We start from the raw sequence: 19,702 nt of genomic DNA on the forward strand, positions 1-19,702 counted from the left end.
ATCGCTCTCACGTAACGGCAGATGGACCATCGGTACTTTCCTAACCTGTATGACTTTTTCTTTATGGGAGATAAAATATAAATAATAAATAAATAGATTATATTCAGTTGCCTATTGATTAATGGCAGGGGTCTACTCTACATTGTTGTCAGTGATATTATCTCTCAAAAAAAAATCTAATTCATTATTTAGAACTAACATGTCTTATGGCAAAAGAATACATGATTTCAGATATTTGTTGTATTTACTGTCGAAACGACACATATTTACCTTAAACCAAGATAAACAATAACTGAAAAGTGTTAACGTGACTTTCTCTTATTTAATCTAATGCTCTTGCATGCAGAAATCATATATTCTTCCACTCTCTATTACCTCATTATCTTTTACAACTGTGACAACAAGTATAGAGGCTTCAATAATCAAGATGACGCTTGTAAGGACAGTTTTTGGAAACTATTCACCAATCGCAATATGTAATCATCTTCTAGTACCTTCCATGCAACACTGTGATTTTTCTTGTGCCATAAAATCGTTATTTTGCACATTTGGCATTAAAATCGACAAGGATGGTTAAATTAACAATTCAGATATTTACATTGGAACCTTATCATGATAGAAGACCCATATTTACCGCCCATTCTAATTTAATTTTACAAGGAAGGAGATTCCTGTCAGGATCGGAAACAGTTTATCCCAACGGACGGGGCATCAAACCAATTTTCCAAAACAACTCTCCCCCGAGCTCACTCCTTTCTTGATTGATGCGGAGGAACACGTCAGACGCTCGCGATTTATGTATCAATCTAGGCGATTGCCCTCGTACTGATGTGTTTATTGCGGCCTATGATTGGTTTATAGCTATAAATTGGCTAGGCGCGGTGTTCAATTACTGACCATCGGACATCTCACGATCATGGATTCCGTGCATGTTAGGTGACAGTTAATTGATGAAAGTGTTTCTTGAGAAGGAATAGCTGCTTTGATGAATGAAATTAGGCCCTTAAAATATTAATTTCAAGTTATATAGTTAAAAATAAAGATTGTTATAGCCTGTTCGTTTCCTTTCAACATTTCAAATATAAAGTAGCTAAGTAACTTTCTAAATATAAAGTCAAATATAAAGTAAAGGTTTATAATTTTTAAAACCATAGTTAAAATGTGACTAAGGATGAAATACGCCTGCACCAGATAAACTACTTGAAAATGATGCGGCGCAATTTGTGGTTGCAGAAAAGTTGGACTGTTTTGCAATCCCACGTGTGGTTCATGTTCTGGTGACAACTGTAACAATTGTCCTCCAATTTTAGAACAAGGCGAGGTTGAAAAATTTTTTTATTTGATATTAATTTAATAAAAAAATATTAAGAATAAATTTAATAAAATTAAAAAAATAATTATATCATCATACTCACATATAACTTTTAGGAAATTTTTTTTATAAGGGGTAGGGTTTTTTATGAGGGGTAGGTCTTCCATAAGGATTTTTTGGGTGGCTGAAAAGTTGCAATACGTCACAGATTATTTGAAAACCAATAAAAAGTTTATAATTCAACATATGCATACCATTAAAACATCTCAAGCTTTCAATAATATTTTTTTGTTTATTTTATTATAAGGGATGGTTTTTAAGGGTTGCAACTTTGTAATGAGTCGTTAGATTTCTAATGAATAACAAAAGAAATGCAATACATTGTGAATGCACCAAAATAATTTTAAACTGTTAAAACCTTTTTTTTCTATTTTTTGGCCATGGAAGGGTAGTTTTTAAGGATTTTTAAGGGTTGAAAAGTAATTAAATTTCATAAGTTATATTAAAAAACATGAAAGGAACTTTATCCAACATATTTGAACATGAATTGAATCTTTAAAATACGTAAATCTGGGATTTTCGCATTTTTCTCGTACAATGGTAGTTTTCACCCCCAAATATAAAAAAATCACATTTCTAGACAATATAACTTTTGAAGTGGGGGGTCAGATGAGCTTGTAAGCAAATATTCAGGAAAATCCATGCTATCCGAATAAAATTGGGAGCTTTTACCTTATTATCGCCTTCAGTGACTAGACTAAATGAATTATATTATTGTTAATCGGTTTACAGCTAAAATATATTTTTCCCAGTGTACAGCACAAAAAATGAGTCATATTAACTCGGGTACTTTTCTGTAGTTCACCTTCAACCTCTTATTACAGTTTTCATTTTCATTTCTTGTTACAAAATGTACCCTTTTAGGGGAAAAACTGCTAATAATCCTGTGCCATTCAAAAACTTCACTGACCCCGTTTCAGCCCATTCATTTTTTGACACTGAGTATCTGTTTTACTTAGTTATCGTTTCATTGGCAAACGGAACTGATCTAACCATCCAAATGTTACGAGTGTAAATACCACGAACCGTTTTTCATTTCCAGTTTACGTTACGCCGCCTGTTTGTACACAAGCTGAACACATGTTGGCGAATACACTGAAACGAGGAGGTTTGTGTAACGCTTTACTGTTTAGAACCGTGTATAATTCCTTGGGAAAATATGCGCGCCGCAACGAGGGCCTCTCGCAACATGAATGAATACGGTAATTGCGGGAGCGTTCATGGCAATTACCAGGTACCACATTCCACGCTTAGCGACCTGCCAGTACCAGCGACATCGTCGCTTCGAACCACCTGAGAGCGAGGATGATATTCACAGAACGCAGGGAATTGAACGGAATAAAATAAAATTTTTACCGAACATTAGAAATTTTAAAAAATTCGCAACGACGACGAAAAACGTTATCAAGCTGCGGAAGATCATCTGCGATACAGCAGGGAACTGAAGAAGGAAATATATATTTTCCCTGTACTTTCGAATTTTCAAGCCAAGTCGTCGTAGTCGCTCGGTAACCCCTCCAATCCTTTTGATACGGCATTTCATCCCCTGAAGTCAAAACCACCACGATGACATAAACAGAAGGGCCTATGACAAAAAAATTTCAGGCCCATTCCGAATAGTGTAAAAGACTATTCTAATAATCAGTAAAAAAACTTATCACTTCAAAAGTGTGAGGGAAGTTGAAGCTCTTTCCTGAGCAGTATGCAATGTCAGCTCCATAAGCTACGAGTGAACACCACAAAGAGCAAATGGTGCGGCACTTTATTGTTTTGCCACTTTTACTCTTGTACTGTCGTATTCAAAATGCGATTCAAAGTGTCAGAGTCAAATCGTTCTACTGCTTGGTAGCCACTGCATGAGATAGTAACCTGTATCCTTCGAAGCCAACATGACGACGTAAGCACAAGGAACTGAGGCCAAAATCATGCTAGTTTTATATCCTAGTAAGCGAGGTGCAGAAGTCCCAATCCCACGGAACTTCAATCAGTGCGTTCAATCGTCAACCCAGGGGATGCGCTTGTTAATTACCTACCGCGGTAGGTCAATGATTTGTTTAATCCATACATTTACGTAAATAAACAGTTTCATTAGCTCAGTCTTGGTCAACTTTGTTCAGTATTGTCAATTGATACGGACACTAACGAGCATAACTTTATATACTAATATGCCAAATAAATAACTCATTTGTTTTGTTTCTCACAGTACAAAAATCAAGGTTGACAACAAATCTCCTGACTATATCACGGTGGCTTTACTGATTAATTTGGAATGTCGTGAATTTCTGTGTTAAGAGACGTCATTCTAAAAATAAAACGACTGTCGTCCGTCACAGTCCCCGTCGCCTACATACTAGATCTGCTAACTTTACTCCGCCTGATCCGTGGGTCACTAACCGCCATTTATATAAATAAATTGGATAACTATCATTGCTGCCGGTCGACATATGTGCCAGAAGTCAAGCTGACCGAGACATCGGATACTAACAAATTAAATAGTTCTAAAATTAGCCGTTCTACAGAATTAATTTCGCATATTGTAAATTATAGTCAGTGAAATAGAATACTTAAAATGGAAAATTAATTTTGGAAATAACCCCATCCGATCCTATGGTTGTCGTGCGTTGTCTTTGTCTATTCCCATCGTCCCCATTAGGTCATCTCGTGGCGTGGTGCTGTAGTACTGGACAAGTGTCCGTTAATTCGTTTATTTCATTGAAAATTATGTTTAAATGCAGTGGTTTGATTACAATAATTAAAAACAATAATATATTGAGCCCCAATTAATATTTGGTGGTATACTTATTACGGATGACGGAAACTCGAAATTGAGTCAAATTTACTCACCTGTGTTGCAATAGTTTCACTTATAAGGTTTTAGTTGTACTCATACTAATAGAGTGAATATTTCGCTTAATCAGATGTGGACAGAAATTGGTATATTATTGAGTAAAATTGCGTGAATTTGAGTGAAATTGTTTTTGCAGTGTGTATTTACAAACTAGAAACGCGTAAGATAGTGTGTTACCTTAAAATTCTTCCACTCATCTCCCCAAAGCATGCTTGCATGTATTATAGACTTCAAAAAGTAACCCCTGGTCTTGCAAAATCGATTTAAATCCCTTTCAAGTAAGTTTTTCTGCTTTGCTGTCATTTAATACGTTTATGCCCGGTGACCCGTTCTGACTATGTTGTTGCTTGTCAGTTCGTTTAGCAATTTAAGTAGACTCAAATAAATTTGAACTAAATCTCGTTCGTATGAATACCCGACTATAGCGAATAGGTTACTCTTATTACCAGAAATGAAAATGTTTCTACACAAAAGTCCTGATTGATGCTTAAAGCGTTTTACTAATTTTAAAGTGACAAAATATTCAAAGAATTATCTCAGTAAGGCAATAAAAGAAATAAATGCTTTCAGACAATAACAGATCTATGTTTAATCTTACAATATCATAAAAACAAAAGCAAAATATGAGATAGGCGTAGTAATATTTGAAATTATATTTAAATTGGAACTTTTATCAATATTGTCAGAAATAAATATAAAACTGTACACTGAATTACTAAAATAACTAAACAATTGCTGGTCAGATGTGCCGAATACTATTATTAAACCGAATTTTATGACTTCGCTTTTATTAAGGTCAAGTTCATGACATGAGGCCGGAGCCAATGTGATATTCTTTATTTCGGAAACATCTGCGAACAATTTATTGGCGATCGACTTGAATAAATCGTGGCAACGGAAAAATAAATTATCAGGGTTTTTAAATCTATATGAGAGAGGGCATATTAATTTTATTAAAATGAGGCTTCCATTTCCCAGATGAAATATAACCGTTTATTAATAAGAAATATGAAGTCGATCGTATTTAGACATTTAATGAATGAAACGCTAAACCACTTATACCTGCATCGTAAGCAGTTGCACATACATTATTAATTAACTGAGATGATTAAAATGAGATACTGCTTCTATCTACTCTGATCACAAAAATAATGGATACAAACAGTTATTATATCTATACAAATAGAATTTATCATTAGTTAAATCAATCCTTAATTCGAATACACAAACTATTACACTGGCATATTTTTTTAAAACTTAATACCTACAACAAACATAATTTTGTGACTTCGCAAAGTAATTAAAAATAATGACTATTCAAAAATGGATTAAAAAGATACCTATTGTTAAACTTTTTACACCTTGGTACCTTCATTTCACATTTAATTTTAAGAGAAAATTTAAAAAATCGTCTCAAATCGTCTACCTTTTAAATATAAAAATCATTGCTTGCTTTATTAAGTGTTCCAAAGTAACTGAAAATAAACTAACGATTAGTTAAACAACTGCCAATTAAGCGAAAGTTATTAAAATTTAATTTAATTTAATACATACTACATAGGTTTACTTTAAACATAACGAATTATGTACACTTTATGTTATAATTTGTCTATTATTTATTTTATGTAAGATAATGTAACGTTTATCTATTAATTTACTTTTTTAACATTTTTCATTAGGTACATAATAATAAACTTTGTTCTCGACTATAGTAGTTTCAAATTTCTTTCTTTCTACCACCAGTATAAGTTCAATTCAATTGGTAGTACCTAAACAAACAAATATTATTTACACATCGCACTGAGTAAATGTGACAGTTTATCAAAACACTGATTGCAACCACCTCTTGTTTTCTAACTCGCTACTTTTTTGTTCATTATGTTTATTATTATTTGTTATTATACCCGCAAATTCTTGATTTGTATAAGGCATTTTGAATTATAACAACGTATAGCAATCTACAGTCGATGAGATCAAAGAAGACACCCCCGCTCCCTGCAAATAACTACACTGAACTAGTTTCTGCACTGTGAACAGTTGATAAAGTGGGGCGATACATGGTCGGCTTAAGTTTCGCGTAATCACTATTGATTCATTTTCTGGAACACATGATACTTTAGAGCACAGGTCCTTTAATGAATAATGTTTTATTTCACGTATCCTACAACTACTAAAAGAACACTCTGTATACTACTAAACTTTATATGTCGATGATGTACCATCGTTCATAGTACAAATTGTTTAACAGTTAACACTACATAAATCAAATAGGTATTGCTTAATAGTACTGACAGAAATTATTTCTGTGGTACATTTATAGACTTTGTACTTTGCAATTTCCACTTTTTGAAAATAAAAATCGATGTTGATTGTATGACATATGTACTACCCATAAAATAACAAACAATCATACTTTGTAGTCTCAGAAAATGGGACAAAGTATGAGACAATTGAGGTGTAAGTTTCTTCAAGTTTATGAAACAGGTAGACTATGTGTTATTTAATGGCTTTCCCTAAAGACCATTTGAAGTGTAGATGTAACAAAATCCATCCGCCGTTTCTTTATTTATGTATAATACATTACAACAAACAAATATGAGTCAAAGTTCCACTTTATCGTGTTTTTCAAGTAGCTGTTGACCGCAATGCATGGTAAGCAAGAAGGAACCGCAAAATTAATTCCTGGCGACGCTAGGGCCGTTTGTCGAGATAATTCTGCTGTAAACACTGATAAAACACCGAGCTTTCTGATGAACGACTCTAATTTAGAAGGGTAACTAAATTCGCCGGATCAGAGTCAGCGGAGCTGTTTCTTTTGTTCATTTAAAAACTTGGGATATTGGGGACGAACTCTGATTATCGTTATAGGAGGAGCACAGGCCATACAATATTTGTAGAAAGAATTCCAAGAAAAGAATAAGCCAATAAAGTTTTGTTACTACTGTAACAATTTACAGCGGCAGAGGCGTACCTTGAAATTTTCCACCGAGGTCTTTCTACATCGGGTGTCGAATGCGGTTAATTCCAAAAAAGTGACGCAGGGGCCTTCTTGGAATTATATCATCCCAAATATCGTACGTATAAAAATAAAAAATTACTGAAAATAAATATGTAAAATTAAGTTTTCATAGTTTTCTTGGTAAATTACTACAGACATACATCATTTTTATAATTTGTTACTGGATTTACATCTAGATTTAACATTTTTTTCTCCCTATTCTTCAGTTTATGATTTAGATTCGTTTATTTGATAATGGTGACAATAAGAACAAGCCTTTTTGTATTCATCCAAACATTGGAATTGTCAAGCATCTTCTAATCTATCATATGGTTATACACTGAATTGATCCTTTGTAATGTTAATCCTCTCATGAGTAAAACAAAAATTTAAACATCGCTATCTGCAATAATGAAATTTCTTCACCTGCGGTATACTTATTATACTTTCAAAAGTATCCAATCCAGATTTTGAATTGTTAATTCAAGACAGATTGTCAAACATCTGCCTCCCCAACAAATAAGGCATGCCACTTGTAAATCCAATAACCAGCTGCCTAAATGTAGCTACTTGGCATGCAACTCGACTACTAAAGGCGACATTATAATTGGGCGATTAATAATATACTACTTATAAATGTATATTACTCAAGATTTAATTCATCATCACGAGGTTCGACAGTAAATCGTACATTCCAGATCAGTATTTCGTTTTCACACAGATAGTGAAATCTGCAAAATTTCAAATTTATCGTAAAAACTAGTAAGAAAATGAAAATTATGATTTTATTGTGTGTATTTCTTAGTGTAAATCAACATTTAAATTTTAATTTGGGGCAACCTTCCTCCCACTGAAGAACTGAATTAAACAATCGATAGTGATATGAAATGAAACAAATGAGTAATGACTAAAATATTATGATGCCATGTAGACGTTTTAGTTTTAATTAAATAATTTAGGCACAGTTAGGATCGCATCCTTAAGTATAGATTGATAAAAAATTAAAAAATGTTTGCAACATTAAGTCTTCATACGAATATTATCACATTATAAGAAGTGTTCTTTACTGTTGTCTTTTGGCCTTCCAAGACCTTCCGTACTTCCCAAAAACCGGTCCTCATCGACGCTCAATGACCACGGCCTAATTGCGCTATCTCTTAACGGTTCACTTAGTCATGTCGGACGATGGTATGCCGGGTTCGGGAGGCAACAGCGACAGAAGACTTACTGCGGGTTTTTACTAGACGTTACCCAAGAATGAGAAAGAGACGGCGGCCTGTCCGATGCCATTAATCATCTGCGTGCGTGGGCGGGCATGATCGAGACTTGGTAAAAAAAAATGGGTGTACTGAAAATAGAAGCGATATGTGGAATGTCTGGTGTGGTCTAGTAAATGTATTTTTATACGAGAAAACAACAATTTTTGTTTAAAATTTTAAGACGGACAAATCAATAGAAACGGAATTGATCTGGCATTCCTTTTTTCTTCTTTACTAATATTTTGAAGAAGCACAGACATTTTTTTTGGTTTACACAAGCAGTGTTGCAGCAGTGACTTAGTGAGTATTTGTCAAATAAAATACTTACTTAAGCATGTGTTTTTTCAGATAGACGTTTCTACTTTTAGTGGAAATTATTTTTAGACTAGCAGGAACTGTACATGTCCCATACAAGCTAAACCGTCTCCGGCGTACTATTGGGCGGAGTTATTCCACTCGTCACGTCAAATGTGACAAGTTGTCCGTAGTTGAAGAGTTCATCAGCTGATCTCTGCATTTCTTATACAGAGTAGTACTAACTAAACGACGGAGAATATGACAGAATTATCTGTGCAATATCAAAAAAATTCCCTTAACCGCATGCGAGTTAAGGAAATACAACCTTCCCATTATTCCGGGCAAAAAAACTTATTGGAGATACAATTTCGGTCGTATTTCTCAAACCGCATAATAAACCGACTTAGAGCCGTCCCGGGAACCAGTTTGAAAGACACAAGCGCGGTCAGTATAAATAGTTTTCTTAAAATATTGATATTAAATTATTTTTTGCGGGCGGCTCCATTCCGGAGATGCTGCGCGTGGATGAAATATTCATGAAACCCTACGGGCAAGCCGCAAAAACTGTCATAGAGTCTGTACACGGTAAAATATCGCGCTCCGTATTGTAAATTCGATATAGCCTGCACCTTTAATATACGGAGCGGGAAAAGATTTATTCGCTTTTCTGTTGACCGTTATAAACCCCACCCTATAAAAAAAAAATAAATAAACAATTTCCACAGCTACAAAGAACTGGCTTTTATTTATTTTAACATTTATTATAAAACTGTTAAATTTCGATTTTTTTTCTAAACGCTCAACACATGTCTGCCATATTCCACATCTCGTACGTGGTTTGTAATACTTATAAATATGTAGAACAATCATTTAAGCTGCAGCACGTTGATTTGTTGTCTAAAAAGAAAAATTACGTTGGATATTAAGTATTTATCAGACAAAAGATAAGGTTAACTGTACTTAAAAAGAACATAGTATTTAGTAAATTATTGCATTCGTTTATCATTAGATTAGTGTCTTAACGAACTGACGCAAAACGAAATTTCCAATTCACATATTTTAAAAGTAAAAAAAAAAGATTATAAGAATATTCTGAAATTTAATGAAAAATTATCTATCTATACAAATGAAATTAATCTAAACGAATTAAATTCCTTGCGTAGTCGATATTAAAGGTCATAAATATCTTGTTGATCCTTATTTGTAATTTTGTTTAGGTACCACAATGTCAATCTTTGCAACAGAAGTTAATTGTTCAGTAATACACCAAAATATAACAGTGGATCAATTGTCCAATTGAATTAAATTGAACGTTAACAAAATTTTAATAAACGCACGTTTTTTTGATACAAAGTATTCTACACCTTCTGATTACTATTTTACCAATCCTTGTTTTTGTGTCAACTTATGGTACAAAATGCAATTTACTCACTTCGAGCTAAAACTGCACTTGACTTATAGTCCCAACTGAATTTTCGAACTCTATCGACAACTTCTGCTTGATGCATTTCAAATTTAGTGCCTCACTGGATTCAGCATAAGCAAAACGCCTTTCAATAGCACCTAAGAACAAAACTTTCCATCAATTCCAGCAAATTTTGTTTTTATTACAATTCTCCAAGTCGTTAGAGTTCCAGTTCAGTGTACTTAGATAAATTGCTCTTAAACGGTTGTTAAACAGAGTTTATGTTTATCCAGAGATAAATTATGGTAATAGGTGTTTCTCAAGAACGTCTGAGTAACGTAATGAAGAATAATTAAGGTATTTAAAGTTATTTACTGTGGCCCAATATGAAAACAAACTACTGAAAGTGGAACGGTAATGATAAAACAGACGGGCACTTTCCTGCTGCAACTACCAACGATAATTTACTTAAAAAGGGTATGTACGAGGCCTGTTCATAAAATAACAGAACATTTTGTGGTATTTAGTGATACGTGGTTGGAAGAATTGCATTTAGTTTTCGTGATATCATTTTTATACAACGTGTTTAAGTGTTAGTGAGGATTTTTGAAATGTGCGATTTTCTGGAACATCGATGCAACGTAAAATTTAGTGTGAAACTTGGGAATACGTTCACGGAAATGTTTCAGCTTTTGAAACAAGATGGTGCTCTGGTTTGAAGTATTTTTATAAATTTTGGTGCATTTTAAGTTTAATGAACTACAGATACGAACTAGTGTTATCCAGTTTGTTTATGAATACTTATAAGTTGCTCTTTATTACATAGTGAGAAAGGTGATGGTCAAAGTCTGCTTCACAAATGTGTAGCCAGTTGGCATTGTAACGGACTTAATTATAACAGGAAATGAGAAAGGCAGATATACATCTACAAAATCAAATAAACAACAGCATTCAACACTTCCAACCTATGAAACTGATTTGCTTCATAGAATAAACAAGTATTTTTTTTGGAACCTTGTGTTAAAAGCTAATTTTTCTAAATACACAAATATTTTCTAACCACGGACTAATGACATTAAAAAATACTTTATGGATATCTAATCATCTAGCTTTCTTGAGTTGTATTCGGATTCAATGGCTAACAAATTCATTATATTTCTTTCCCAAATTATAAAGTAAAATAACAATGTTTTACACATTTCGCCTTACACGGGTATCAGAGCTACCGTTTCGTGGAACATAACCTTATTTTAGGTTGCACGAGTCTATCATAAATCAGTTCTTTGTATTTCCTCCAGATACTGTCAGCAAACTGATACACTAATTATCATCGGATATCATTTGTCATTCTTGTAATTCCGATTGTTCGCATTTCTACAATAACGCCTATGTAACTATATTCCACGTCAATGGTAACACTACTGGATCAATACACCTTAAAAAGGAATGTCAAAATTGTAATACACGACGACGGATCAAATATATGTATACATGAATTTTGTCTTTCCTTCCTAAGGATGAATGAATAACCAATGTCTAATATCCTAAAGCCCTGGAAAAATGTACTTTGAAACTGAAAAGCATAGTAATTGGCTAGTATTGGATACAGAGATAGAGAGATTGGAAAGAATAGAAATAGATTATCGATGTAGTCGACTAATTTATCGATATAATACAGGTTAGTGTACCATAATAGTTAAATGGTTGAAACCAACGCCAAATTATCAGCATTTCCTAAAGATAATTCTTAAATTAATCACAATATCAAGGTCAGGTTGAATGAAAAAACACACACAGCTATAGCTAAATAACATATTTGCTAGTCCATAAAATCCCACATTAGTAGTAGTATTATTTTTATTGACACTCGATTAGTAAAATAAACAAAATGTGTGCATGTGGAACATTACAAAATTTAATTTTAACTGTTTAAACATGTATGTTACTCTTGCCTTACAAAAATAACATTTACTACGATGATTTTCATACAATGTTTCTTTGATTAAAACGACTATCATCACTTGATATTTATCAGTTTTTGTCGTATTAAGTTTATATCTGAGAGTATTTCTGTCAACGCAATATGTACTGACATACATCTCCATCACTGTGCACCTCTTCTATCTTTGACTTTAAAACTTTTGTATAATAACAGTAATAAATAAATATAACATCACCACATATTCCACATATTTACTATGCTTTTGAAAATGAATGTTAGTTATTTTATGTTATATTAATATACCTTTTTCTCTATTGGAAATAAAGCCTCGAATTATATCATGTTATTATATCCAAATGAAGATAATAAATAATAATATTATACCGAATGTAATTACTGGTACATTGAATGAAAGCGAATACAAATACAATACAAATGGATGAACAACGCCCCAAAAGAACAACCTTCGCAACTACAGTCACGTAATCCTTGGGCCATTTCACCCCGACATTTCCGGACAACAATCGTATTTATTCGAATCACAGAACCCACTTCCATCATTTTATCATTAAATGCTGCTGAAAACCCTAAATATAGCAACGATATATGCCACCAACTCGAACCCAATAGGAAAAAGTAAAATTAATTCAGCCACAACACAATATTTGTAACTGAAAAAAAGGTAAATTAAAATTCACAAATAAAATCAACTTTCAACTACCGATTTGATATTAATATAAGCTTCCTGATCCGCAAAACTGATAATGAATCTACCAATTTCCGGGTTGAAAAGATCGTTAATGTATAGATCAAACGGAATAGGCTCCAATACTGTGCCATGTGGGACACCATACTCCACTGTTACCTCGTCAATATTTATTAGGCAACGCTATACTCGTTCAATGACTAAGTTAATTTTTAAATAAACTAAAACAAATTTTCCCTAGCCAAGTCTAGGAAAATACATAAAGTTTCATTATCCAATGCCTTAAATATTTTTGAAGTCACGTATGAAATAGCATCTTGAGTAGAAATATTCACTTTAAACCTGAATTGTGTGGAATACGAGGATAAGGTATACAAAGTTCTACTTACATAATCGTCCAAAGGAGTGTGACAACCTCTTCCGGAGCTTCTGCATTCGAGACAGGGCGCCGCTCTTCTTTTCCCGCATAGTAACTCCTGATGTTGGTAGACCGGGGATGCCTGAAAAAGGAAGAACGAGTCACAAACTTCAGTCGATGCGGAATCTAATAGCACAACAGAAACAGGGGCAGCGAGACGGAGGTACACAATACAATCGTGAATTCAAATTTAAAACTTCGAGTTATGAGCTTTTTTAAGCGGACTTTTACCTTTAATTAGATAAATCATTAATCCAAGTTTCATCACTCTATCTCAAACATATTCATATACATTTTAGAAAACCAATTTTTTTAAAATTGCAACATTTTGTATCTCCAAATCGAAGTGCTTTCGGACATTCCTTTATAAAAGGACTTCCTTGTTTTTTATTTAAGCTTAGCCAGTTACTTCTGATAAATCCAGTTTAAACATATTAATTATGTAGTTTAAAAATACCCTTTAGTTTACAAATAGCAGCATTTACTCTGAGCTTGCTACCCTGTTTATAGCGAAACGAGGCATTCTCGAGTTTCATCACATCTGTGCAAATATTTAAAACGAACCACCATGCAGCTTGCATACATATTATATTACCGTCGTGCTACTGCTTATACGCGACGTATTTAACTCGAGATTAAATAACAAAATCTACTGCATTAAAACACCAAATGTTCCACATGCCACATGGCTTTACCAATGAAGTAAATGGCTTAAAATTTGTAAAAACTATTTGCGCTTTTTGTACGATAGCGTCGGTAAATTAAAACACCAGATGTTTGGATTACATGGCACTAGTTCATTAACTTTATGATTAGTTGCATACAGCATTTTCCGACAACTTATTTCAAATATATAGGGTCGTTTCCGTAAGTAAGGTTCTATACAGGACGTTTTCTAAAGTGGGGTTTTAATTTTAGGGTGTTATAGCTCATGACAAAATAATTTTCACAAAAAAAATCACTCATGAAAGCTTTATAACAGCAGATATTTATAGGTATTTAAAGCTATTGAGATTTCTGACGCCAGGCCAGTTCTGTAAATATAAATCAATGCTTGCTGTCATTCCTATCACCGCTTTTTGTCATTTCAGTATTGCTTTTGTTCAAAGTTTTGTCTTTCCAATGATGGGTTGGAATGAATGTAGGTATTAGTGTGAGCTTGTTGTGGACATTATTCTTAGTATTTTAACAAACCATTTGACTTTTTTAGTATAGTAATAAATATTTTTGCTAAAATCATATACAGATGCAATAATGACGAACTTGTGAATTACTTTAATTTACGGCGAATGTCTTCAAAACTATCCTAATAGGACATATTCCAGGCCCCAAAGTTTTATTTCAACGAGCTCGATCAACTCATGTTATAAAATCAAGAAGAAATTATTAACACGGTCGAAGAATAACCATTTTCTCGCGGTCAATATATTTTCCTACTAAAGTTTGAAAGACTACACTTATTTAATTTATTTTATATTTTATTCTGCTAACTAGTACCAATAACCGTCAATGGTAGTAGTTAAATGTAAAAAAAATCTAAGACAATAGACTTATTAAATGGTAGTTTTGTCAAAGCAAATTAGTTTACAGTGCCTGTACCAGCACCATTTGAAATATTATCCAATAAGATTTACATTAGTACATATAAAGTTCAATGGAACACGGTGGCAAACAAAGTAGCTTATTAGGGATAATACCAGTGTGTGAAGAGAAACTATAAGTAGGTACTACTTTTAATGCCATTCTATCAAATACACTCTGTTGTCTATAAATAACTTGAAGGTCTAGTCACATTTTTAAAGATATCGAAGTAACCTCATTATCCTTATCATTATCATTGTCATACTGCTTACTTTGCAAGCAAAATTAAATTTAAAGAAGGAAAAAGACAAAAGATGACTAAAATCAACCCTGGTGGCTGAAAGGGATACGTAGTAATATGTAAATTGTTTACGACAAGAAATATTTTTATAAATATTTAGGTAAGAGAGGCAAAAAAAGTTACCGAAAAGAAGCTACCATGTACCTTAACCTTCCTTTAGCTGTCAAATTAGCTTGATAACCGTGTGAATTGCATGGACAACGTTCGCTTACTTTTAATCGAGAACTTAGATATACAAAATTGATACCTTCGTGAATTAACAGGAACCTATTGACTGATTCATTATCCAAACTATCAGTGACTCACGATAAATACTAACATTAGCTTGCGCACAACCGTGTTTAATTTAAAAGTATGACAAAATCGTTACCTATCTTATGTCCTTAAACAAGTACTAGGTGTCAGTATGATCAAAAACTGTTTTAAGTCAGACAAAAACATCAAGGATTATGACATCTTGACATAAATTTTGAGAGAGAGATGTGTAAGTAATTAAATAATTTCAGTATGATACCTGGAGTTAGTTTTCGTAGCAACTCCAAGTTCATTGGCTTAATAATTTTTGGTCTCGAGGAAAGTGATAATCTAATAGGTACACTATTTTTTTAATAAAGCAGCATGCATACCCTTTCTCCGAATATGGAAGAACAGTAAGAGATTGTCCATAAATTTCGGAATTTCGTAACAGGACTTGCCGGTCATTGTTAGAACTACACTGTCAGTCCACTTCCAAAACAGTAGAGCATAACACACTAGTGAAACGGAAACAGCTGAAATACGTGAAAAAATGCACTAGCACGCACTCAGGAAATCACTCACCGGTTAATTTAACACTTGACGGTACACTGGAATTAACGTAAATAACAGTTACATTTGTTTATCTCGTAGATAATATTTTTCGTAGATAAAACAAGGTTAGAATACACTGTAGGATATCTTGGAAATCAGGTCGATAAAACATGAATTGGATGATAAAAAAAGATAATAACTACAGCGTGGGTTACTAAAAATGTTGGTTAATGGAAAATGATTATTGAAGCAGGTACCAATTTTCCAAGTAGAAGAGAGAGATCACAGAATCATTCGTCAAGTCTATCTTTGATACTTCATTTGTTTTGTACTTAGTTTAGTGCTCGGCTAGCAAGTACAAGCGTGCTAGATAAGATTATGATGCAAAAATGTAACAATGACAACTTTTGCTCCTGAAGCTTAGTTCCTGCTATTGTGGAACCGTTGTGATGGAAACAATCAATTTTCTTGGACTGTATGTGATCGAAGGGCATCACTACTCGCCCCATAGTGAAAATCGACCTTTATTCGGTGATTAGAACTGTCTCGAATCTCACGCTCAAATCTTCGAAAATTTTTACGAAATATATCTCTCGAAGAAACCAAAAACATTGAAAACAATACATGGTATTATTTTATCAAGTGTTTACTATTGTTAATAGAAAACTATTTTTATTTACATCGGATTGACATATTGAGCAATGACAATTAAAAGTTGTGCACTGAACTTTGATCTTCATTATTATAGACCTTTTTAGCGCATAGAAAAACTGTGATACCCTAAACCTTACAAACTAATAAAAAACAACTCGGATGTATTAATATTCAATCTTTCTATATATAAGTAATTGAATACAAATCTCGCTAGAAAAATTTTATCATATTCCAGAGGAAACGACGACTACATTGTGTCGTCAAGTGAATACACTCAAAAGAAATCTCCTACGGCAATCTCGTCGAGAGAAACTTGAAGAGATATCGACAGCTTTACAGACTGTTATCTGTTATTCAAATTCACAACTGCATCTCCTAGAAAGTAACATTACATCGAGTTCCTTTGGTATTTCGCTATTGCACACTGGGATAGTAGGTCATCGAATTTATGCAGGTATCTAGGAAACGCTCTCTTGAACAATTCAGATGCATTTAGCTGATATATATTTATTTGTGAGGTAGGTACAATTGTTGAAATTATATAGACGGAATGTGTATAGAATGTCGGGAGACAGAGAGAGAGCCTGCATATATTACTTTTACTTTCTTAACAATACCCCATTGTCAGACGAATAAAAGAATGTTCATTAAATAAAAAATTCAGAGAAGTGCATTGACATTTTATTTAAATAAATTTAAATATTGTAGTAAGTTTTATCACACGAGTCTATCTTTAAAATTCGATTTAATTAAGAGAAAATCAAAATCTAAAATTTGTTGAATAAAGTGAATATCACATACCTACACAGATTTAGAAATTGATGTAATCAAACCTGACAATGGGAATGGAACAGAAATATTTGGTGCAAGCACTAGATTGAAAATAATTTTGTTCCTAGGAAGCACTGCGACTATATTCCAAGCTGACAAGCTGTCGAAATTTGTCTTGCGGGAATATATCGGGAAGACATCTACTCCAATAGTCAAGCAACAATAAAACCTTTGGAAAGGTACATGATCACTTCAAAACTGGTTCCAAATGAACTGTTACCAATGTATTCTTTCAAGGGAAGACTGAGCAATAAAAATGTAGACATCCTAACAAAAAAGGATTCCGCAGGAATGTATTGAATATGAGTTTGGAATACCAAAAACAACGGTGGATACCATTATAATTCGGTGGATGAAACAGCAGAATCATATGAGCTGACTGATGCTGATACAACAAATCAATGGTCGAAGAAACTGATTACTGATATATTATTGGTCGCAGTAATCTGAAGAAACATTTACAAACAATGGGCTTATACTATGACGAATCTATGAGCGGACCATGCAATGGGGATGGGAAACCTATAGAAACAAACTACCACAAGAATATTCAAAATGAAAATGTAGTTAAGAAGGTTTCAAATTGATGAAGACGCCAAACCTCTTCACTTAAAGGATACAGGCAATGACAAATAATAGATAATATTGCTTGTTTCCAATTTTACTCTTTTGTTTCGCGTTTCTATCGACTACAGTCGGTTTACAAACCTTGTTCCTCTATTTATATTACTCACGCTACACAACTAAATTACTTAAAATGAGACAATTAAAATGAATGATAGAGGAAAAATTTTGATTAGCGTTATGAGTCACTACCGGTATTCTATGGTAATGCAGTTTCAATGTTAGGCCAGTGACTATCCCGATAATTGTTTCGTTAAAACTTAACCGTTTCCCAGGTACAAAATTAGGTTTGGCAAATCGATACCTATAGGTTCTGTCGGCACAGAAATTTGTTTCCTTTCCATTTGAACAATATTGGATAAAAAAATACTCAGATAAGGTTAAAAATAGATGCATAAAAATCGAATTACGCATTAAATATTTATTATCTCCAAAAAAAATTAGGTGACCTGGAAAAGTCAATTCAACACGCGCATAAACATGTAAAGCATACTCGTATTAAACACATCTCGAGTTCATCGCGGCCAAATAAAAACGTATCCTGGCCATCCGAATGCGACTCGATCAGGATGGCAGAGACTATAACAAATGCCAGTTCCATTTCACAGAATAATTGAGAACTCCTTCGTTATGTACGTATGTAGGTAGCCTAGAGATCTATTATCTGTCCCGGTATGCCTTATCTGGAATTATATTTGGCTGATTATCATGCTTTACATTATTACGATGTGTTTATGGTGTTTGTGCGATAATTGGAATTTGTTACGAATCTTGGAATAGTCGATCGCATCGGAATTGTTCCGTGGTTGTATCCTGAGGATTGTCGGGGTGGCAAACAAAAATGATAATGGCGTTGCGGGAATTCGGTTTTGTGTTCTGCAGTAAAAACAAGTTGATGGAAACGAGACAAGCCACAGCTCAAATTGTAAAAATAAAGAGATAACGAGAGAATATACGAAGTTAACATTTTTGCATATAAAATTCGATACGTCAACATTGGTATTTGGGTTCTTAAAATAGGACAGGAAGTTTGTTAAAATTAAGCGGTCGTGTAATTTTATTGGTTTGAAATAGCAGTGCTCAGCCAGATGGGAAAGAAGGCATTCGGCTAGAAGGAATAAGATGTAGGATGGACGATTTGGGATAGTGGCTATCTGGACTTTTGTTCAATGCACATTTATGGGCGGAGCTATATCAGACGCAAACTTATTTGTATCAATCTGTAAATATGTCTGTACACAAAATATGTGACTATTTAAATTTATGAGTGTTATACTAAAAATTTTAATTTACCTGCTGTTTAGAAAATTACAATTACAGTTTATTAAATTTGGTTATTTCTCAGTTGCGTGGTGTTGTTTATTTATAATCCTATTTACTACTTGTTAAAAGCAACGATTTGTTGAGGAATTTGAGCATGACTGAGTTCAGATATTTAATTAACAGGTTGATATTAAATTGCAAAACAAAATTCACAAGTTCCGTCAACCAACACACCAATTACTGTTACTTAGACTGTATCTAATTACCTACCTCTAGTTATCTATTTAAAAATAAAATTAGCCTAATTAGGATCAACGTACTAAAATTATACCACTCAATAACAAAAATCATAAAACTACCAACATTACGATGTCATATGCTTCGTATTCAAATTGCTAACAGTTTTTCCCATAT

The 19,702-nt window shown here is 33.3% G+C and overlaps 1 protein-coding gene across 4 annotated transcripts in view; it reads right to left on the minus strand.

Annotated features, from left to right (window-relative positions):
- LOC108914209 (cyclin-dependent kinase 14) overlaps positions 1-19,702 on the minus strand; it is a 188,830-nt gene that overhangs the window by 130,860 nt on the left and 38,268 nt on the right. For 2 of the 4 annotated variants that reach the window (XM_018719966.2, XM_018719964.2), the window contains exons 1-2: positions 15,754-15,903; positions 13,217-13,327 (exon numbers count right to left, since the gene is read on the minus strand). In XM_018719966.2, the coding sequence (XP_018575482.1) occupies positions 13,217-13,327; positions 15,754-15,829 (187 nt within the window). In that variant the 5' untranslated portion in view covers positions 15,830-15,903. Of the gene's footprint in view, positions 1-13,216; positions 13,328-15,753; positions 15,904-19,702 lie in introns of those variants that run through there. The other 2 variants (XM_018719965.2, XM_018719967.2) reach the window with 1 other exon arrangement.

The sequence above is a fragment of the Anoplophora glabripennis genome, unplaced genomic scaffold (genome assembly GCF_000390285.2).
Source record: "Anoplophora glabripennis isolate ALB-LARVAE unplaced genomic scaffold, Agla_2.0 scaffold634, whole genome shotgun sequence".
Taxonomy (NCBI): domain Eukaryota; kingdom Metazoa; phylum Arthropoda; class Insecta; order Coleoptera; family Cerambycidae; genus Anoplophora; species Anoplophora glabripennis.